The sequence below is a fragment of the Seriola dumerili genome, unplaced genomic scaffold, assembly GCF_002260705.1.
Source record: "Seriola dumerili isolate Sdu_G_001 unplaced genomic scaffold, Sdu_1.0 BDQW01000538.1, whole genome shotgun sequence".
NCBI lineage: Eukaryota > Metazoa > Chordata > Actinopteri > Carangiformes > Carangidae > Seriola > Seriola dumerili.
In genome coordinates, this window is record NW_019174793.1 from 1670727 (window position 1) to 1691658 (window position 20932).

Genomic DNA, 20932 nt, shown 5'->3' on the forward strand with positions numbered 1-20932 from the left:
AATAGTTAAGATTGAAATATTCAATGGTCATACAACTACTTTCCAAGCAATTGCTTTCTTGAGAAATTAGATCCAGTGTATTTCAAAGGATACTGCAAACTGTTCTTTTCCTTCAATAGGTGCAAACGTTTTCGAGGACAGTAGTTATAAATTAACTTAACAATGTGGCCTTTGTGGCTTATGGTTAACATCATGTGCAAATCAGGAAACTCACAGGAAATACACCCTCCTCTATCCCCCACCACCACCACCACCACCACCAATAAAATGGCCTAAAACAACTGTCTGTCCTTACATACGTCATATATATCTTGAGGGATTTTGACAACCATTGATTTTTTTTTATTTTTATTACACAGTTCATTGGGTTATTTTTACTTTTAGTTTACTCATTTAATCTTTGAAATGTCATGGGAAATAACATATCTAACACATTACAGATACAGTACATTAAATACAGTATTATGTGTTTTTTATTTGACACTTATTTTCTTGATTAATCGAATAAATGTTTTGTCTCTGCAATATCAGAAAACAGTGAAAATGCCTATTTCCCAGAGCCCACTGTGGCTAAAACCCAAAGATCTTCAATTTACCATCACAGAAGCCTCAGAAAGCCTCAGCAAATATTCATATTTGAGAAGCTGGTACCAGTGAATATTTGCTTGGAAGATGAAAACGCAGCTAGTTAAAGCTTAATAAGAAGATGGTCTCTCTCTTCCTTTTGTGTAAATGCACCACGTTTTCTGCGGTTAATATGTCTTACAGAGCTCCCCGTCTAGCATTACAATTTTCTGCATTGCCTCTGCTGCTTCTTGATCGTTTTTTTAAGAAAGAGACACCAGGATTTACTCCACAACAAAATATAATTTAATGCATTCACTTTTCACTGTGTCGATCACAAATCTATATTGATTTAGAAAATAAAATTAAAAAAAAAAAAGAAAAGAAAGGAAATGATCCAGTACTGTCCTTTTGTCTTAATGTAAGGCATGCAGTCTTGACAGAGCTTTGGACATTGAAAGCTACAGGTCATTACAGAAGACACACTGACACTCAGCCACAAATACACACAAAAGCGCTCGTAGTATCCACTCTTTTCTTGGGGCCCAATAAACATTTATTCTTTGCACATACAATGAGTAGAAGTGGAATTCATCACAACACCAAAAGTATAGTAGTTCACAAATAGCAACAGGATACGCTAACACTTCCGCTGGGGCCTTTTCTACCTTCTCAGCTCTTGAGGAATAAATGGTGGTGGTGCTGCTGGGATACATTAATATGTGAGTTACATTGAGTTACACGAAGAGGGGTTAGTAGCCTAGCACATTGTGTGAGCATGTCGTACATAGAATGAGGATGATTTTTAACAGCCGTGACTCTTGCATTCAACCCTTTTGTAGCGAGCCCTTTTGGGACTGGTTTTCTGAACCAGTGACGCCTGTAAAAATGAGTTTCTTCATTCAGCGAGAAGGACGTCCTTCGTTTGGAGGTTACATTGAAATGCTGCTGTTCTAACTCTCATATAAAAAGTGCAGACATTTTCTTGTGTCTATGGTGCAAAATCCTAATGACCTCTGGGATTCAAAGTGGCCTCAGTTATATAAATACAATTATATATTTGCCTCCATATAAAAATAAAATTAGCAATACACAAATATTGCACACCTAAGGAGTTTAGAGTTATCAGATTATTGACAAGCTATAGAGGAAAATGTACAAACATGGAAATAATAAACCCTCTGTTGCTGTATAAATAAATATTTAGATATTCAGTTTTAATTCCCTATGCATGCAGCATGTCTCTCTGGCTGTGGGGGGGCCAGGTTGGGCAGAGGTGGAGTCACGGCTGCCAAGGGGAGATGGAGTTGGGCTGTGCGGTGGGTGAAGGTCACGGTGAAGCAGCAGGTAGTTTCTTGAGGACAAACGGGGGCGGAGCTCCTCAGTGCTGCTGCGCTTCCAGCTCTCGCTGGCGGCAGCCCACGGCGGTGATGAGGGCGGCTCCCTTACCGCTGCCGTCCTCGGATAACAGGAAGTTCACCTCACATTTGGGGGCGAGTTCCTTCACAGTCTGCTGGAAGATCCGTGAGAAACTGAGGGAGGAGGGCGGCAGGAAACTGTGGTTAGGAGGCAAGTTCGCTACTGAATTTAAAGAAATGAGACATGTAGTTATCACTCTAGCTTGGATGAGCAACAGGGTAGAGAAGGGACAGTTCATTCAGGGCTTTTCTCATGGAGAAATAATTAATATATTTATTTTGTCAAATATAGATTCATTGTTACAGTACAGAGTTTATATTCTGGGAACCAGGAAAAGCACACTTCTGTTTTGATGTCTTTTTGGATGCCAAACAGAGACCACGTCTGTCAGAATAAACTGATGGATGACTTGAAAAAAAAATGTCTTCATAAGGAATTGGAAGTATAAATAATTTAGAATTAGTAATTTAAACTTTTCAGCCTAAAAACGTTCAGTTTCTCAGCTTCTTAAACAAAATGTAGACAGTCTAAAATACTGCAATTCAGAGATGAGTTTTCTGCCACTTGAAGCAGCAAAGGTCATCCGATGTCCTCAAATATGATACAGGAAAATTGAAAAGGAAACAACCTTTGCAGCATGATGACATTTAATATGTACTGTCATGTTTTTGAATGAATGAACTTCCCTTCACCCCAAAATACGCCGTCTATTATGTTCCTATCCTGTGACTTACTGAGGATGCAGCTTGTAGAGCGTGCCGTCCACGCCCACGGTGACGTCCAGGTGGTCCAGTCCTCTGTTCTCACGGATCTTGTCGACCACGGCAGCCATCCCGGCTCCACAGATCTGAGCTGCGCGGCGCGACACCGTGCCGCACACCTCTTTGACGATAATACTGTCATCACAGGTGCTGTCGAGCCCCAGCTGCTGCAGGATCGCCCTGACCTGCAGCAGTGCCAGACGATCGCTGTGGAGCACGAGGGGACGGGGGAGGGAATGTCAGAGGTCAGCCAACAGCAGGAGAGTCACCGGATACCTCACAGCTGTTCCCAGAGGCTAAGGTAGGCTTAGACAGTGTATAAACTCAAGTCGTCACATTGCGTCCCCCCTCCTCCTCTCTTTTGTAGGTGTGTTATCGCCCTAGATGTTACTTCTCTGTGAGCAATGATGGCTGAGCCTGTGCGTTCATGCAGTCAACCTCTAAATCATACCAGTGGTTTTGCATGTTTTCACCAGAGGTTGTGTATAAGCAGTCAGTGTCTGACATTTCAGGTTTATTAATTAGTTTTCTTCCTACCTGCGGGCAGCTGCCAGCTTTCATTCATTTCACCACGACATGAAAATCAACCTGCACCTCCTTGTTATGCTCTAATCTTTCAGAGCAGAATCGTGTCTGCTTTGACGAGCACGATTTCAGTACTTATGTTTCAGCTGTTTCGATGTACAGTTGTAAGTGCAGATGAACTAATATCCTGGTCTGTGTTACCACAACTTTGACTTGGTTTTCAGTCTGATGGAGTACAGAATTGATCTCATGTCTCTGCAGCTTGATTTTCCTACTTTATAGAAATCAATGGAAACCAATGCCTGCTGGTCGGCAAAGTAAAAGATTATTATTTGAACTAAATGGACTCTACCATTCAAAAGTCTGTCAGAGGAGGAAGAGATCTTTCTTCTTATATCAGTGGATTTCTCCCTGTATGATGTTGAAAATTTGTGCAAACTGTCAGGCTGAAACCAATGAAACTTATTTCAGTTGGAAAGAACATTTTGCATAAAAAATGAGCTGAAACCATTTGTTGAATTAAGAAAATCTTACCACCGGCTAGTTTGCAACATAGATAATGTTCCTTTTCCTGCCTCTGGAGAAGCAGGTCGGGGTTTCATGTGGTGGAAAAAGCCGCTGTGAAAGTACTAAGTGATTCACTCACCTCTCTATCTGCGACAGGAACTTCGTCTCGAAAATGCCCCTGGTCTTCAGCGTCTCGGAGATTTGCCCCCGGAAGAGGAAGCCACGCTTGGTCAGATCAATCAAAATCTGCCTGACGATCTCGCCCAGGTACATGCCACTGCACATCTTCTCGTATCTGACCGTGTGAGAAAGAGACGAGACATTCAACATTTCTCAGTAATGAGCAGATGGGGCTAAATTATTTTAGTCATAGTTGGGACATATCTTATATGTGCTATTTGATCCAGATGTGATTATGAACTGGCAAAGTGTTTAACTTGTGTTCAAACTAGCTATGGAGATACTAAGATGTAGTTCGATACTGGAAGCCTCTTGACCTTTGTTTGCCTTCGTTGAGCGAGTTCTCGTCCACCGCCTGGTCGTACTTCGTCCTGATGTCATCCAGGCAGCCGTTGTCTCCAAACGCCCCCCACTCCATGTTGACGCACATGCGGCCCTCATTTCCGTCCACTATCTCGATGTTCTTCATCTCCTCCATGTAACAGGCGTTACTGCCCGTCCCTGTCAGGACACACAGTCAGTCTCAACCCTGAACAGTTCCTGATTTTACAAGACTTCGTTTATAAAGATACAAATCCAAGACATTTTATTTTACATTAGTGTTCCCTATTGGAGGTGTAGAAAAATATCTTACATATAATAAGACTGTAGAGTATACGAGTTCCTCGTCCAATTATTTGTCGAACGCTGTCACCTTTCTTTAACTTTTTCATGACAAATGTGGAGATCAAATGTGTTTCTTTTTAAAAACAACAGTGGTTGAACTCACCTGCAATGAGTCCCACCTCGCAACTGGGTTCCTCATACGCGCAGGTCATCATCGTCCCCACGGTGTCGTTCACTATGGCGACAACATCCAGCTCAAACTCCTAGAAAACAAACAACACAAGTACCGAAGTACGATGAAATCACATGTACGTTCCAACAAGAGCTTATATGCTGTGATAGTTTCACACAAATCTCACAACTCACGACTCATGCTTTGAGTTATAATCCAATAAATCAACGTACAGAGGAAAGTTCAAATAAACTTACATTTAAATTATTTGAATACACAAGCTAGAAATTTATTTATCTCTTTATCTGCAAGGCACAAAATGTCAGATGATTACTTTTAGCAAAAACTAAATTCTTACCAAAGATTGTTTAAAACATAATTTCACTTATGTTTCCAGGTGTTTTTCACTCCACGTTAAAACAACTTTCAAGTTATATGTCCAACAGTTGTCGCTGAAGGGCCGTGTTGACAGAGGGATTAATATCAGGCCTGGCAACTTTTCAAACGCCACACTGAGCACAATGCAGTTCACTCACATTCCCAGACAAACTATACAATAAAAATACACAAGCCGTTTCAGGGAACTGCAAAATTGAGGAGCTCTGACACACACACAAAGTACAGAGGATCGTCCTTGTAATTCTGACTTTAAATAAGATCCCACACTGCAGACACAGAAAGGCACACTCCTCCACAATATCTGAACCCAGGTTTTTCCTGGTGTTATGGACATGCTATGACAACAATAACCACACACTGCTGCAGTCCCCCACTGCTTTACCTCTCAGTTAATCATTTACAGTCACTTTATACTTACTGGATCCTCCATCTAAAAGGGTGAAATCAATATAAGAAACTCAAACGGGAAGACATTTGAATATTAAGAAAATAACTCAATGAATACAAAAAAAAAGATAACAATAGTAAGTAAGCAGAATGTGTTTTGTTAATGATGAGTGATTGGCCCGCTGTAATGTTTATACCAGGATGTAGTAGGTGCTGCTAAGCTTGTGGGTTTACACAGTAGGGGGCGGGGTTAAGTGTCTTTATGCTGAAACTACTAACTTGCTGCTGAGTTCAAAGGTGTCAGTGCGCCAGGGTTGGTATGTTGCCACGTGGTGTACAGTAGTTGACTGCTGCAATATCTGTTGTATTATTACTGTAGTACTAATGAGTATTTTGCCCGTTCAATTGTATGAAGGTGCTGTATTAGACTGTGTCCTGCGTATCTCCGCATTCTTTACAGACGCTTCACTTCTAAGCACTTGAGGTCTGCAATCACAGACGCTGGTTGAGTGCCACCTTTATTAGCTGCCAATCAGACGTTTGATGAGAGTTTTTAAATCCACGTCACCTTCGTTTCAAATAGGCCAAACTGTGCCCCGTCTTATACAAGTGGCATTGGTCCAGAAAAGTTTTAGCAGCAGCCAGAAGTTAATTCTAACCAGCAGGTGAAATGGCAGATATGTAAGGTGTAGAATATAGATATAGATGGATGACAAGTTTGACCCTGACTGAAGAATACTTTCACTGTGGCAGCACAATAACGCCACAGGAAAATATCACATGAAATGTTATGTGTTGAAAGCACCGGAGAGACTGTAGCGTCTGTGTCGTCTGCGTTGCTGCAGTTCTAGTTGCAGCACAGCTGATGATGCGATGTGATCAGATATATTTCCTATATTACCTCTTTCCTCTTGATGGCTTCCCGGAGGAGCTCCACCACGTCTTCGCCCTCGCAGTCTGTGGCCTTGAAGCCTTTGGTCCAGGTCACGAGAATACCCTGCAGAGCACATGACACTTACTGGGGAAGTATCTAATAATCAGACAATTAAAGATAAACTGCTCGGGTAGTACAACAGGCTATAATAGTCTGAAAAGCAGCCGTCTTGACTAAAAGGAAAAATATGAAGGGAGACAATGGATTAGTACTGCTAATGAACAGTAGCTGTTAATGTTCAGCCACACCCAGTAGCCAGCAGAGGAAGCCTGTGTCTACAATGAACTATAATCTAAATGTCAAGATACTTTCTTTAATTGCTTGAGTTTATTGCCCTTTGCTCTGATCTTTCTGCTCCAACTGCATTTATCTTGTAGCAGCTCAGGTCTGGTACTTTTTTTACTTTCTCTTTTTGTTTTTTCTTGAAGTAATTTTGCAGAAACGAGAAAGAAAAACATACTGCGTCCAGGCTGGTCTGATGGCAGGGGAAGGAGAAGGTGAAACCCAGCGGCAGTCGAGCACTTTTCATTCCCATGTAGTCCAGGAAGTCGGAGATGCAGTGCACAATGTGGTCAAAGAGCTGGAAGGCAGACATTTATGCTTTTAGTGGTTTATTTACTGGGAGGAATGGTGGGGTTTTTGCAAATACTTTATTCTCTATGGTGAAACGAAAATGTTTCTCTCCCCTTGTGACCATAGCAACCCAAACGCTACAAGCACACACATGCTCCAAATGTTGTTTATTGTGAGCAGTACACTGATAGACGTGACGGGAAAAAAGAAAAGGAAAGCACAGGAGTAAATCTATTTGCAAACAGGAAAGACTCCTGTTTGACAGTAATGTGAGAGATCCTCGTTACCTCTTCTCCAGTGCCCTGCATGACCTCTATGGGAATGGCGTAGATTTTGTTGTGCATCTCCACTGATCGCCTCTTCCCGCTGCGGATCTTTACCAGAAGGACACGGAAGTTTGTCCCTCCGAGGTCCAGAGCGAGGAAGTCGCCGTTTTCTGTATTACGAGAAAAAGGCCTTTGTTAGCCTGAGGACTGAGAGAGCTTAATCTGTCACCACTGAAGTTTTTTCTTCCATTGTGTTTATTTTATTGTACAAGAAATATTGCTGCCTAAAGTCTAATTTGACTTCTTGAATATTAAAGTTGAAGATTTCATAATAGTCGTAAAATTATAAGTTTTATTTAGAGTTACAGATGTAGTTGGTACTTCCTCGTGTCTTTAAAAGACTGTGCTTGTCTGAACTGGTTAGCTAACTACAGCTAGTTGTAAGACATGAGTGATGACAGTTTAAAGTGATAATGACATGATAGACACCGATTGCTGATGTCTGTTAAAATAATGCGGAAAAACCTGATTCACTCGAGATTGCCTCATCCTCTAATCCGTCTGATTTTGGAAAACTGCCAAGTAGACGAAGCATTGCAATTTGTAACCATCCATAAACTTCACAAAAGAAGATGAACTTAGTTTAAGTTGGTGAATAACTTCTTTGATGACACTTGAACTGTCAGTGTGAGCACAAATATGATTTATGATTTACAGTGTTGCCAACCAGGACGTGTGCGACCCAACAAACCTGATCAACATTTCTAAATAGCAGCTGTGTCTCCAATCACAGGGGGAGAAAACATTTTAATGTTTGCAGGTTTGCCCCCGGATCTTTACCGGACCGTTTTGGGTAAAACTTTTTCCAACTGGAGATGATCAAACTAACTTCAGCCTACTCTGTCTGAGCCTACTCTGTTGATGCCTTATTCATTCCACATGCAACTTTTTGCTGTGTGATATAAAGCTAGATAGATAGATAGATAGATAGATAGATAGATATACTGATATGTTGAAAGCACAGTCACCTGATCCATCTGGTGTACTTCGGACAAAGGTGGGCAACATTTTGACTGCGGCTTCCTTGTGGCTGTCCTTCTTGAGGCCTCTTTCGATCTCCATCCTCATGCGTTTCTTCACTTCTAACAGTTGGCCTTTGCTCAGCCGGAACTCCGCCATAGTCTGCTGAATCTGGCGCGCCTGCTCCGTCAGACGGTACGCCACTGCTGTCACCATGGCTGCGCCTTTCGCGCTCCCACTCTCGGACAGCAGGAAGCGGACGTCAGAGTCTGGGATCAGGCGGCGCACTGTCTTGTGCAGACGGCGAGCGTATCTGTTCGGAGAGCAGAAGATATCGTCATCAAACACGGAGACTTTATCTGTTTAACCAAATCTAGAATATTAATCTTCAGAGGTGATCAAACCGTGTTAGGAAGTGGAGAGAGGGGAAGATACTGCGCAGTATTTGAGAGGCTCTTGACTGGTATTTCACACATACATATGGTATCTCCTTTCACTGAAGTGAAACTATTTCATAATATTGCACTACTTTTGATTTTACGGTGATTTATTTAACCTGTTAGTGATGGCTGGGTGATGTGTTTGAAATAATTATGTTGATATTAATCTGGATATTTTCTAGTATTTTATCATTACATGGTATAATCAAATTTTAAAATAATGAAAGTGATGTTCAGACCTGTATTTCAGTGTCATGCTTTTCATTATTCCATGTTGTTGGCATCACATACAAAACTTTAATAACTAATAATAGTTAATTTGAATTTAGAGCTTGCTCAGATTTATTACTTCTTTGCACCGCAGAAAGATCGTACCATCATGATATCACCCAGCTCAAAAGCTAAAAGCTTTTATATCAAGGAACCTCACCTTAAATTAAAGCACATCAGAAGGGATTTGTGTGGGAGTTTTCATTGATGCCTGATTTATGGGAATCTGAAATCTTCCCACCACTAAAAAGGCGTGTCTCGTGTGCATCCCCTGTTTTCCCTCAGAGGATCCTGTTTGAAGAATTTATGGCTGGCTGATCCCTAAGCGCTGTAGTTGTCATCTCGTCTTTTTGTTTTGTTTGTCTTTCACGGAAACTATGAAGCGCAACATGAAGACTTTACAAGACAATCTAAGCATTTAGCCTTGCTTGTTGTTACCCTCCCTTCAGTGCCTGTTCTTAGTACTGAGTACTCACTGAGGGTGCATCTTGTAGAGAGACCCGTCGATGCCCACGGTGGTGCGGAGGCGTGCGACTCCTTTGTTTTCCTTTAGGCGCGAGAGGATGCCTCCCAGTGTTGAGGCAATCAGGTTTGCCGAGCGGAAAGATACGATGGTGCACACATGCTGCACGGCCAGACAGTCTTCATCTGAAGGCTCGACCCCGAGCCTCGTCAGGATCTCCATGCATTTCTTCAGTCCTTCTTTAGTCCTGAAATCAGAGGTATTCATCATTATGAAGAATTTCATCCATGCACCTGCAGAACCTGCAGTTTTTTTTGTTTTTTTGTTTAGTTCCCACGATTGGTTTTGTGTTTGTTTACATGTATTACACTGTAAGTCACCTCCCCCCCACTCACTTCTCAATAGCTGAGACATGTTTTGTCTCAATTTTTCCTTTCGTCAGGAGCTCGGGGGTTATCCGTCCCTCAAACAGCAGCCCCTCTTTGGCCATCTTGACCAGGATGAGTCGAACCAGCTCTCCCATGTACATCCCACTGGCCATCTTTTCAAACCTGGGCAGAGCGAAACACAGCAGCACTTTCAGATGACGAGTCGTGGATACAGTTTGCATTAGTCACTTCATCTTCTCTTTTAAAGGCCCCTCAGTAGAATTGTCGAATTGCTGCATTTGCTTGGCAGATGGGAGTTTGGGAGGCCTGTAACCTCTTTTTCTGTTACATAACGTTACGGTTGCACTTCAGAAACAAAAAGAGCTCTTTTCTAGAATAGTGTGTTAAAATAAGACAACGACAAAAGGATCCCCGGATCCTTCAGGATTTCAAGCGTACTACTTTGTTGTAGTAGATGAAACACCTTTGCCGATTTGGCTACGTAATCAAAATCAAGACTGATGCATATCAACAAAATTTTTTAAAGGAAGATCTTACAGCTGTTTTCCTGGGTTGATAGAACCTCTGTCGATCTCACGGTCAAACTCTGTGCGAATGTCCTCCAGGGACCCATCGTCCCCGAACGCACCCCACTCGGTGTTGATGCACATCCGGCCTTCGTCTCCCTCCACCAGGTCAATGTGACGCAACTCCTCCATGTAGCAGGCGTTTGTTCCCGTTCCTGAATGGATGCAGAGGTGAATGAGTCCTGTCCTGCGTGACTGTTACGCTCTGCGGAGCTCAGTGCGCAGGGTGCAGTGTGATGCACCGGGGTAAGATTGTAAAACCTTTGGCGCCCTCACATGTAGAACTGCGCTCATTGTACTTGAAAGGTACTCGGAGGGGGAAATATGTGGTGACTTCGTCTGTGTCTTTACCTATAATGATGCCCACTTCACAACGCTGATCGTCAAATCCGCAGGTCATCATGGTGCCAACTGTGTCGTTCACCACCGCCATGATGTCTGCCTCATAGTCCTGGAAAAACAAGATTATGTCAGACTCAGTCAAACTCTCAGAGGTCTGGACTTTGGTCTGTCCTACCATACCTGATAATTTTATTATCTTAAATTGCATTATGAGAAGTATAATCATAACTTTGAGTGATATGTTTCTGTTCAAAGACGGTATCACATTTGCACATCACTTAAAAAGGAAAAAGAGATAAAAAACTTACCCCTCGTTTCTTAATGGCCCTGTTCAGAAGCTTCACAACATCCGCACCTTCTACACCACTGGCCTTAAACTTCTTTGTCCATGTCACTAAGACCGCCTATAAAAGAAGTAGTTTTATAAGGCCAGACTTTAAGTTACAGTCAGACAGGCTTGGACACATCTCAAATGTCTGTCCATTGCTATTCTAACCACAGCAACCAGCTCCAAAAACCACATTCACCCAAAGAAACTGCGACAACAATTACACTAAATTTACCTTTTACGTAACGGCAGACATCTGCAATCTGAAAGTGTGTTTTTCTAAAAAGCTTTTATACACCTTCTGTTCACAAATTCAACGTCTAAATAGGTTTATAAGAATGTAAAACTTTGAAGATTTCGTCATCTTGATGCAGCTTCATGTTGCTGACTCTCAGATCTGATGGATGAAACTGTACAGTATCTGTAAAAGTCTGAAAGATGATTGCAGCGCAGTTTTCTCCTTAACTACAAAGTCTACAACACAGTTGTTTAAACGTTTACCTCATCCAGTTTGGTTTGGGCGCAGGGGAAGGAGAACGTAAATCCCACAGGAAGCTTTTTATCCTTGATTTTTTGCTTCTCCATGAAATCACCCAGGCAATCTGCGACATGGGCAAAGAGCTGCAAGACAGAAAGGGGACTTAAACTCTGTAGAACAACAAGGCAGCATGCCGAAACATTTTTACTTACAACACATTAACAAACATTCAACACTTTCCTTTATTATTAGAAGTTGAAACACTCATTACTTCACAGTTCTCAAATGTTCAAGCTTCATTTAGATGAAGCTTAAATGTATTTTTAAAAGTATAAAAGTTACAGAGGCATGTTTTATGTTTATATATATATATATATGTTTATACTTAAAACCATTATCAGGAGCAGGTGCAAGTTGCAGAGAAAAACCATTTGGTTGCTTAGTAACAGATTCACAAGTCTGGAAATGGTTGATGTACAAGATACAACACAAATATTCATAACATTATGTAAACAACTTGATTTCTTCATGTGCTCTCTGAGCTCCACTGGAGTCACTTTATACTTAATAAAGATAATACGTCTTCATTCTGACGGAGGCTGTTCGAAATCATATATTTCACAAAGTCACTGACAATGCAAAAAAAAACAAAAACCCTCTTTTGTTTAACAAACCTGTTCATATATCACGTTACGTTTTTCGCCAGCTGTCCCTCCGACATTTCATTAAACAGCATCTGTCCTGTTCCATCTGTGTAAGTCGCGCTCTGAGCCAATCGCACGGCCTCAGACAGTCGCTCGTGTTTTGGGTTATCGTGTTACAACACGACTGCCAGCTGCTCTCTACAAGTCCACTGTGGGTCAGCGCAGGTTCTGACGTCACTCTCATTACTCCCTGCGTTACTCGGGAGGTCGTTTTACACAAATTGTTCCCCCGGCTGACCTTAAACACTGCTGAGCTCTGTTTGGAGGGCAGACACAAACACTGACTGTTTTGAGTGGAAACAATCGACTGTCTGACTTGGGTCATGCAGTAATTGTTGATGATGGGGATTACAGCGTTAGGACACTTCACCCGGTCTGTGAGGAAACTTACAGAATATTGAGGCCTGATGTTTTATATCTGAGGCTCTTAGAAAGTTTCACACGACATAAAAAATAATTGATGTATATCTGTGATTACCTGTGTCCCGCTCCCGTGGATGATGTCATCAGGGGTCTCGTAGACCTGGCTCTCCATCTGAACCGGCTGCTTCTTGTCCTGTGTCACTTTGACACGCAGGATCCGGAAGTTAGACCCGCCAAGGTCCAGAGCTATGAAGTCTCCCTTTTCTGTCAGGAAGAGAAAACGGTAGATATTTTTTAAAATGGTAATCTGCGAGGTAGATTCTTGTTTTGATGTTTTGATCTGCTGGGTGTTTATGATTTGTCGTGGCTGTGTTATTTGGACTACCCTCATTAATCTAAATGGGCTGGAAAGTAATACAAACACCTGTTGGTATAATGCAATACAGTTCAACAGCACCGCAAACTGCTGCCTCCAAAATGACCATAAAGTTTAATCAACAGTGTATAACCTACAGTAGGATTCATTGCAGGACTGTTGCATTAAACTACATTAGTTTTAGCTGTAGGTGTACCTAATAAACTGGCACCTGGGAGCATATAACTCATAACATTTCATATCAAAACGTCACAGATTTAAATGTGAGGCAGATAAAAGTCCAATGGCCTAAAGTTTAAGTTGCACTGTTTTGCAATTGTCATACAAAGGAAGGTTTTTGAGGGAGTTGATGAGCCAAATGGATTAAAAAATGTCTCCACAGAGGAGCATGTTGGCCTTAAATGGATTTGGAAAATTAGAAAAATTTTGAGTAATGACTTTTTCCACTTGACGGCAGTAAAGTTCTAAGTTTGTTTTTTTTTAATTTACTGGAATCTCTCTTTAGGATCCTAAAAACACTAAGGCCTGCTCTGGTGTGAGGATTTTTTAAATTAGTTTTTGATTACCCATTAAAGCTGATACTGTTCTAAGTGTCATTGCCAGTGATTCCCTGAGCTATCATTTCCAAACTTTGACATGTCGTTGAAAAAGCTTTGCACACAACGTCTCCCAAAGAGCGTCTTTCCTGCTGGTAACTACAAGATTAATGTCATCAGTAGGAGAAGATACACCGATATGTTTGCACTCGCATTAAAAGCAGATGATCTCGGACCTTTTATTACCATATATACCGTTTTAGACTTTTCCAGAGTCTGGATTTGTGACAGGTGTGTAATGAAACACAAAACAGCAAACTCACGAATACAGCTGGTAATACAAACAGGCACAACTTGAACCCTTCAGGAACTGAGGCATGAAAAGCAAAGACACACACACACTCACACACACACACACAAAAAAAAAATGACCTAATTTCAAGATGCTCTTGAGCTAGTTTTCCACAGAAACCCTTTTATGTGAGCGGAGCTGCCAGCCAGGTGCAGAGGTGGAGTGTCGTTCCAGGCAAAAAGCCCAAATGTAAATCCACCCCCCCCCCGTGGAGAGAAGCTTTCTCATAACATCAGATATAGAGTTGGTTTCATTTTACTTATTGAAAAATTAACACACAACTTGGTACCTGTTAAGATTCTTCTTTATGTTAAAACAACAGGTCGTAACCTCCAATAAAATGTGACTAATTAGCGAATGCATGTAGGAAGACACCTAATAATTTCCGCTATTTGATCACTTGTATTTTCCTGCAGGAATTCAGCGCGTTGTAGAGCAGTAGCTCTGTAAGTTTACATATAATATTTATATTCTCATTTTGAATTAGAATGATTATTTTACCTTTTCAGGTGTTTGTTTGACGCTGATCTAAAGTGACTTCAAGTGACGGAGCGTAGAGGGATTAAGTGACACTGGAACCGAACACATGACAAGTGTGTGGATATGCATTTACTCTTTCTTTCTTTGGGATCTGACCTGCGACCTTTCGGTTACATGACACAAAACAGTGTTCTTCGTTCAGTGCCACCATGACTGTAGCGCGTTGCTGCGTTATGCTATTTATCCCCTTGACCTGACTGGAATGAGACGTGATCAGGCTTGACATATAGAAGTGTTACCGACATGCAGCAGAGCATGTGTCCAGTTTACAGCCCTCGTGACCTCAGTACAAGCATGTGTAAACTGTGGTGCTGCTTCTTGGTTTATATATACACAAGTTGATTTTCAGTATTTGTTGCAGTAATTCCATAATCAAACCCATTAAATCAAGTCCTGTCAGTAATAAACCATCGTAAGAAAAGCTTGAAATAAAGATGCACCAGCACCAAGACTCAGTGGGACAAGGATTCAAATGACTAGACAGGAGAAATGTGCCTGGCATTCTTAAATTTAATCCTGGCTTTAATTCTGGCAACAAACCAAACCTAGATGTTTACTCAGTTTTCACAAGATCTAATCTCTAAAGAAAAAAAAAAGAAATATCAGAGCCAGAGCAGGAGCAGCTGAAGGTGTGGTCACATTGTGAGTTTAGGTCCCAGAAAAAATCCTTGTCCATCTTTGTCTCCTGGCTCGTTCGCAGAGTTCAAGCTTGGTGAACAACACAGTTGATCACAGAGCCTTGCTTGTTGCACCTCAGTAAGCTATTGATTCAGTATTGATTAAGTCTGGATGAATGTTTAACTTTTGAGAGCCCTCTCTATTGTAGTGTGACATTATTGTCATTATTTATTCACTGTGGGGAAAAGAGTGAATTTAGTTTGTAATGTGACAAGACTTCATCCACTCAGTGTCGCCTTTTATAGCCACATATTTAGCTCTGCTTGTTGCAGTCTGGGAGGCTGTGTCACACAAATATTACTTTGCAGACAATTGGATGAGCTTTTAAACAATCAAAAGAAAGTGACGTGTGGATTTATTTTTGCTGAACTATTATAAAAACTCAACTTAGTGGAGTTTTGGTTTATTTTGCTCGTATTGGACGAACATGGTGACTGATCCTAAACATAGAATTTCACCTGCACTCAACAGTACCCGATGCATTTTCACCGTTAGCACGTGAGCCGAGTTTACACATTGACCGCCGAGCAATCTCCGTGCCAAATAAGGAAACATCCCCTGAAAAAAATTTGTGAGATGCAGTTGAAAGCTCAGAAAAAAAGGGTGGCAAGAAGAGCTTAAGATAAGTTAATTTCATTATGTCGAACCTCGTTTTGATGTGAGGACGAGATGCGGGAAAACAACATTAAACCTTGATGGATCAGCAGATTCTCAGTTGATGTTTTTTTCCGACTAAAAGCTCAGAACTAAAACTAAACTCGTGAGATTTAGACTGGATCTGTGAGGCTATAATGGGACATTTTTTTCTCTCTACATCTTTATCTATATTGGCTTTTACCCTCAGTGTAATCTCATTATGCCGTAATGATTACTGCTGACATCATTAGAGCTTCGCCCTGATTTCATTCACTCATTTTCCTTCGAGCCGCACACAAAGTCTGACTGCAGTAGACGAACTGTGTCCGCCCTTCAGGTTACAGGAGATGATGTGTGCAGTGGTTTGTCCTGTCAGTCATCATGGTGTGTTATAACTCATAACTGCTGAAACTCTAGCTTCCAAATGTTTATCAGTTTTAATTATCACCATGGCTGCAGCTCTGCCCTTTGCATGATCCCTTCCAACCTCATGCTGGCGTATAAACCTCAGGCTATTTATAAAGTGAGAGAAGTGAGGCGACAGCCCCCCCTCACCACCACCACGGGCCTTGTCCGGGCCTCAGCATTTCTGACAGGCACTTGATGTTATTTCTGTGCATAGGCACTGTTTACTAACAAGGACGAGCCGAGCTACGCAGCATTATAGGTCCGGTTTGTGACTTTAGGAGCTGTTCTGAGCGGGTGGTTTGGTTTCTTTAACACGTGAAACGCCCCTTTACTTTGTCAAACAATATCAAAGCGCACAGTCATAAACGGCTTCACTTTGGGGGGGGGGAAGCGAAAATTATTACACCATTAATTAAATATTTGTAGTTGATTTCCCCAGGGAGTTGATTACTATACCTGTAGCAGTCGGATTATTAAAGTAACCTGAAAATGAAGCATTGCTAGATTTGTTTTCCTGTAATTTCAATATTGTGGCAAGTTAATTAGAAAATAACTACATAGTAATATGTGCTTTTTTTGTGTGTTTTGACATGTTATTTTATTATCTTATACATACTATGGTTGGTGGTTTTTAGTATAAAGTCTATCACTATATAACTATTTCTTTTTAAATGATATTTTCTCATATTTTAAAATTTATCTAGTAGTTTTATTTTTATTTATGTATTTTTTTTTAATCCTTTTAGACGTTCGAGTTGCCAATCTTAATTTCAGCAAAATAAACGCGGCACAATCCTGATCGTAATGTAATACAGCGAGTATGTTACTGATGTCTGGCATGAGCCCCGGATGACAACAGGCCAAGGCTCAGACTGGCAACCATGAATATTTAATACTTTGCAAAAAGGTTGTGAGTGGATTATATAAGACTGTGGGTCATTAAATTGTCCCCCATGAAATTTAAAATCCGTGGTTCGTATGTTGTTATGAGATGAACACAGCATGTGATCCTGCTGTTTGAACTGTTTGGCCCAGGGGCTAAAACAATTGTGATCTACTGAGTCCAAATCCAGAGCACAAAGAGGCTTATGTCACATAACAGACCTGACGATTTTAACACATCAGCACATTTTTTTAAACAGATAGATACAGGATACGTCAGGATGCGCTTTAACACACTTATATAGTATAGGTAGACTGTGTGTAACTCGACCTGTTAGCAATATCTGAAAGGGAATCACTTTCATCCGATTTAAATTTTTTCCATCGACAATTTTGTGAAAGAGGCGACGTTCGTCTGTCATCGTCGTGCATCTGTCGTACAGTTTACTGCATCATGAGCCAAGCAATAATGAGACCTTGTGTTTTTGTCTACGAGCAGTGTTTACTCTATGAATTTAAACAAGATAATACGAGGAAGGTCAAGTTACACCAGTGACAGATGTTGTTCAGTGGCAGGTGATTCAGTATTTGACCTCCAGGTGAATATTTCCAGCAGAGACAGAGTGAAGCAGGTTTGCAGCTACGCCTAGATTAAAACATTTTCAGGCTTTAAAGTTTAAATTACAGCTGCACAACATGCTAAAGCTACTCTCCCTAGTTTTGTTAGGGTTCCACATTGTCCTCAAATACCTCATTTTCCCCTCATCCCACTGTTTCAATTCAGAAACTCAGCTGTGAACTGCGCATTTGATTAATCAATTATATTGGTGCACTTGATCAGAATAGTATTATTAGTGGTAAGATGATGATGCGTCTCTTCATGTACACTGTACCTGATCCATCAGGGATGGACCTGACGAAGGTGGGCAGCATCTTGACGGTGGCGGTGGGGTTCGTGTCACGGCCGAGCCCGTTCTCCATCTCCCGGCGGAACCGGTTCATGATGTCCTTCAGCGTCTCGTCCGAGAAACGCATGGAGTAAAGGTACTTATCGATCTGAAGAGGCAGGACACAAACACGGGAGGGTTGTCAGGGAGCGTTCATCAACATGTCACAATATTAGGCAGACACAGTTCGGGAGCTCAGGTAATTTCTACAACTGGAATAAACAAACACATTTTAACGAAAGTAGCTCCAACCAACAAGGTATTTTAAAAACCTCATCCTTTATTTTCGTATGTCGTGACACCTTAGCTTGTGTTGCCGCTTCCTCTACAAATTGCACAGGAGACATGTTGGGGATATTGGATACTGGAGTCTGGGTGGTAGTTTAAAAGATCAATAGATTGATTCACTTTACACAAAGCACCATATATTGTGGAGCAGAGCCCGAACCAGGGCACCTCAACCCCCTTAAACGTGTCGCACAAGGTGGAGATATTTTCATCTTGTCTTAAGACTGTTTACAGTGCAGTTTCATAAAACACCACATCAGTAAATGCAACAACAGAATAATCAGTTTGTCTAACGTAGCTTCTCTTGTGCAGTTTGATTGTTACATTACAGTTAATGCATCTAATTAATGGGATGTTTGTTGGGGCGGGTTTACACTGGACACTCACTGTTGTTGTTACATAATCACAGAGCACATGCCATGAGGCACGGCACAGTTCAGAAATCTATTCTGTGCCGTGAGACACCGTCCACACATTTGTTTCTCGTCAGGTGTCTCTGTGTGGCATTGCTATTATTAGCCTCTCAGAAAGGCTAATGTAACGTGAGGTACAGTAACATTACAGAGTATTTAATATAATTAGATGATTTCCAGTAAATAGTAAACGGCAAATCACGTCTTTCTCTATTCCTGTCCTTCACCCTCAGCCTTTTGGAGAATCTATATCGAGGTAGTTTAATTGTTTTTTTATTCATTCAGTTATTCGACTTCTTAAACTCTTGATTTTCTTCTTAAAGTACATTTCTTTAAATATACAAAAAAAAAAAGAAAGCCCAATATCATATCTATTCTGTATCAGTTTTGTTCCAACATTTCATTGAAGCTATATGATGCTAACAGTGAGTTAAATATTCGAACCCAAGACGCCGCGTGCAAAGCATCATTTTTGTAAACAATACCCCTAAATTTAGCCGGGCATTATTGTTTTCTCTGGAAACTTTGGACTCAACAGAGACACGTTTCTTCATAAGGTCCTGAGTGGACCAGCCTGGATCCAGGATTTCCGTATTTGGTGAACTTTCATTCTTTCGAGGAATGTTTTTTTTTTTTTTTTACTGCCCAGAGGGACTCTGTCAAGTTGCGGCGGCCTACTTCATCAGAGGCACGTGCAAATACTGCACAGTGACATCATGCGTGACATCACGAGTCTCCCACTCACTCTCCGTCCCTGGGAACATCTTGCTGGGCTGTCGTCCCGTCCAGTGGCGAATTTCTACTGAACCCAAGGTCGGTTTCTTTGGATGGACCACGGCTGTAATCCAGCTCAGATTTCACTGATGGCAACGTCTGTGCTTTGCTAATGAGTTTATGTCGTCTTCGCCGGAGGTAATAAAAGAATAATGGAGTAAAGGGAGAAGAGATGAAACAGGAGAGAACAACCGTGAAAAAAAGAGGAATAATGAGTGAGTGGAGAAAGAGGGCGAGGGAACGGACAGTATCATGGAGCTCACGACTTTCCCCAACAGCCGCCACACAGACACCTGTCTGCTTCAGACGCCCTGGCAACCGACGCTCCGGAAGACACCCGATAATGAGGGTCCGTCTGCAGCACATCACCACGGTCACTGACCACAGCCCTCGTCAAGGACACACATGTCAAACACTACTAACCCCCCGAGCAAACTAAAATAGAATCACATCCAAATTAGAGCTCATCATGGCCTCCTCCTCCTCTACTTCCCAAATGCTGCATCCTCCTCTCCCAGCCTGATAACGCCCCACAGGCTAAATGCTGACATGCAGCTACCGTTAACCGGCGTCCATGGCTGTCCACCAGGCTGCTGTCACATTACACAGCTCTCCAGCCCAACACAAAAGGACCACTGTGGCAGTCCAAAGCTGCTTTCACTCACCTTTTTGAGCTGATCATCCTTCAACTCGGTGAAGTAGTAGGCCAGAAGCTGAGCCGCTATCATCCTGCCTGCACGTCCGCCAGGAGCTGTCAGGAGCTATGAGGTGGTTGGAGAGTAAAGAAGGAGGGAAAGGGAAGGCTGCCGTCCGTACTTTCCTGTCCCCCCACGCTGATCCCTCTTTATCCTGAAGCGGAGGAGGAAGCAGGCCTGAGCTGAGCACCGTGGCAAGGCAAGGTTAAAAGGAAAAAGTGTGGTGAAACAAGAGTGCAGCAGCAGCCGTGCCTGCTAGTCTGCGACAGGCACACACTCACAGCCTCGCACACACTTAAACACACAAACACACACAGAGGCTGGGTTTGAGCGTGTCTCCTCCCTCTGAGCCGCTAGCTCCCTGTTAGCTCTGGGGAGATGCAACAGCTCTGCACTCGAGTGGTGGTTCACGCTATGCCCTGCCCCCACCGAGCCCTCTGATTGGCTGAGCTGGGGATGTGAAAGGCGAGGAAGGGAAGCATGGGGAGGGGTTGGTGAGAGGAGGGGGGCTTCTCCTACAGCAGCAGGGGAGTGAGGGAGAGAAAGGGGAGGAGAGAGAGAGGGGGGGGGGGGGGGGGGGGGGGGGGGGGGGTGACTGTGGGCTGAAGGAGGAAGCTGCATCTGCATGATAACCTGCCAGCAGGACACAGAGCCAGAGACTTCCCTCCGGCCGGCACGTCTCGCACGTTGCCACGGCACCCAGATGTGGACGTGCAGAGGGGCAGGGCAACCACACGATGATGTCATCATT

General features: G+C 42.3%; 1 protein-coding gene across 2 annotated transcripts; it reads right to left on the minus strand.

Moving 5' to 3' along the window:
- Positions 1-847: 847 nt before the first annotated feature.
- On the minus strand, positions 848-20553 carry LOC111235835 (hexokinase-1-like). Of its 2 annotated transcripts, XM_022764400.1 has the most exons (18): positions 20152-20553; positions 17958-18120; positions 12772-12920; positions 11613-11732; positions 11092-11187; positions 10793-10892; positions 10413-10596; positions 9882-10037; positions 9500-9733; positions 8322-8626; positions 7315-7463; positions 6915-7034; positions 6422-6517; positions 4726-4825; positions 4274-4457; positions 3916-4071; positions 2718-2951; positions 1946-2096 (listed from the first exon to the last, which is right to left on the minus strand). In XM_022764400.1, the coding sequence occupies exons 1-18, from the start codon at positions 20212-20214 to the stop codon at positions 1946-1948; spliced, it is 2760 nt and encodes a 919-aa protein (XP_022620121.1). In that variant the 5' UTR covers positions 20215-20553. The 2 variants fall into 2 exon arrangements, with proteins under 2 accessions (XP_022620122.1, XP_022620121.1); XM_022764401.1 differs by lacking the exons at positions 6422-6517; positions 6915-7034; positions 7315-7463; ... (8 more) ...; positions 17958-18120; positions 20152-20553 and adding an exon at positions 5093-5125 and having other exon boundaries at positions 848-2096.
- Positions 20554-20932: the final 379 nt, after the last annotated feature.

Excerpts from the sequence above, each read along its gene's own strand:
- LOC111235835 (XM_022764400.1), bottom strand. The coding sequence starts at position 20,214 with ATGATAGCGGCTCAGCTTCTGGCCTACTACTTCACCGAGTTGAAGGAT. Across the intron at positions 10,893-11,091 it reads GGGCCATTAAGAAACGAGGG|GACTATGAGGCAGACATCAT; the intron begins GTAAGTTTTTTA and ends TTGTTTTTCCAG. Across the intron at positions 2,952-3,915 it reads TTCCTGTCGCAGATAGAGAG|CGATCGTCTGGCACTGCTGC; the intron begins GTGAGTGAATCA and ends CGTGCTCCACAG.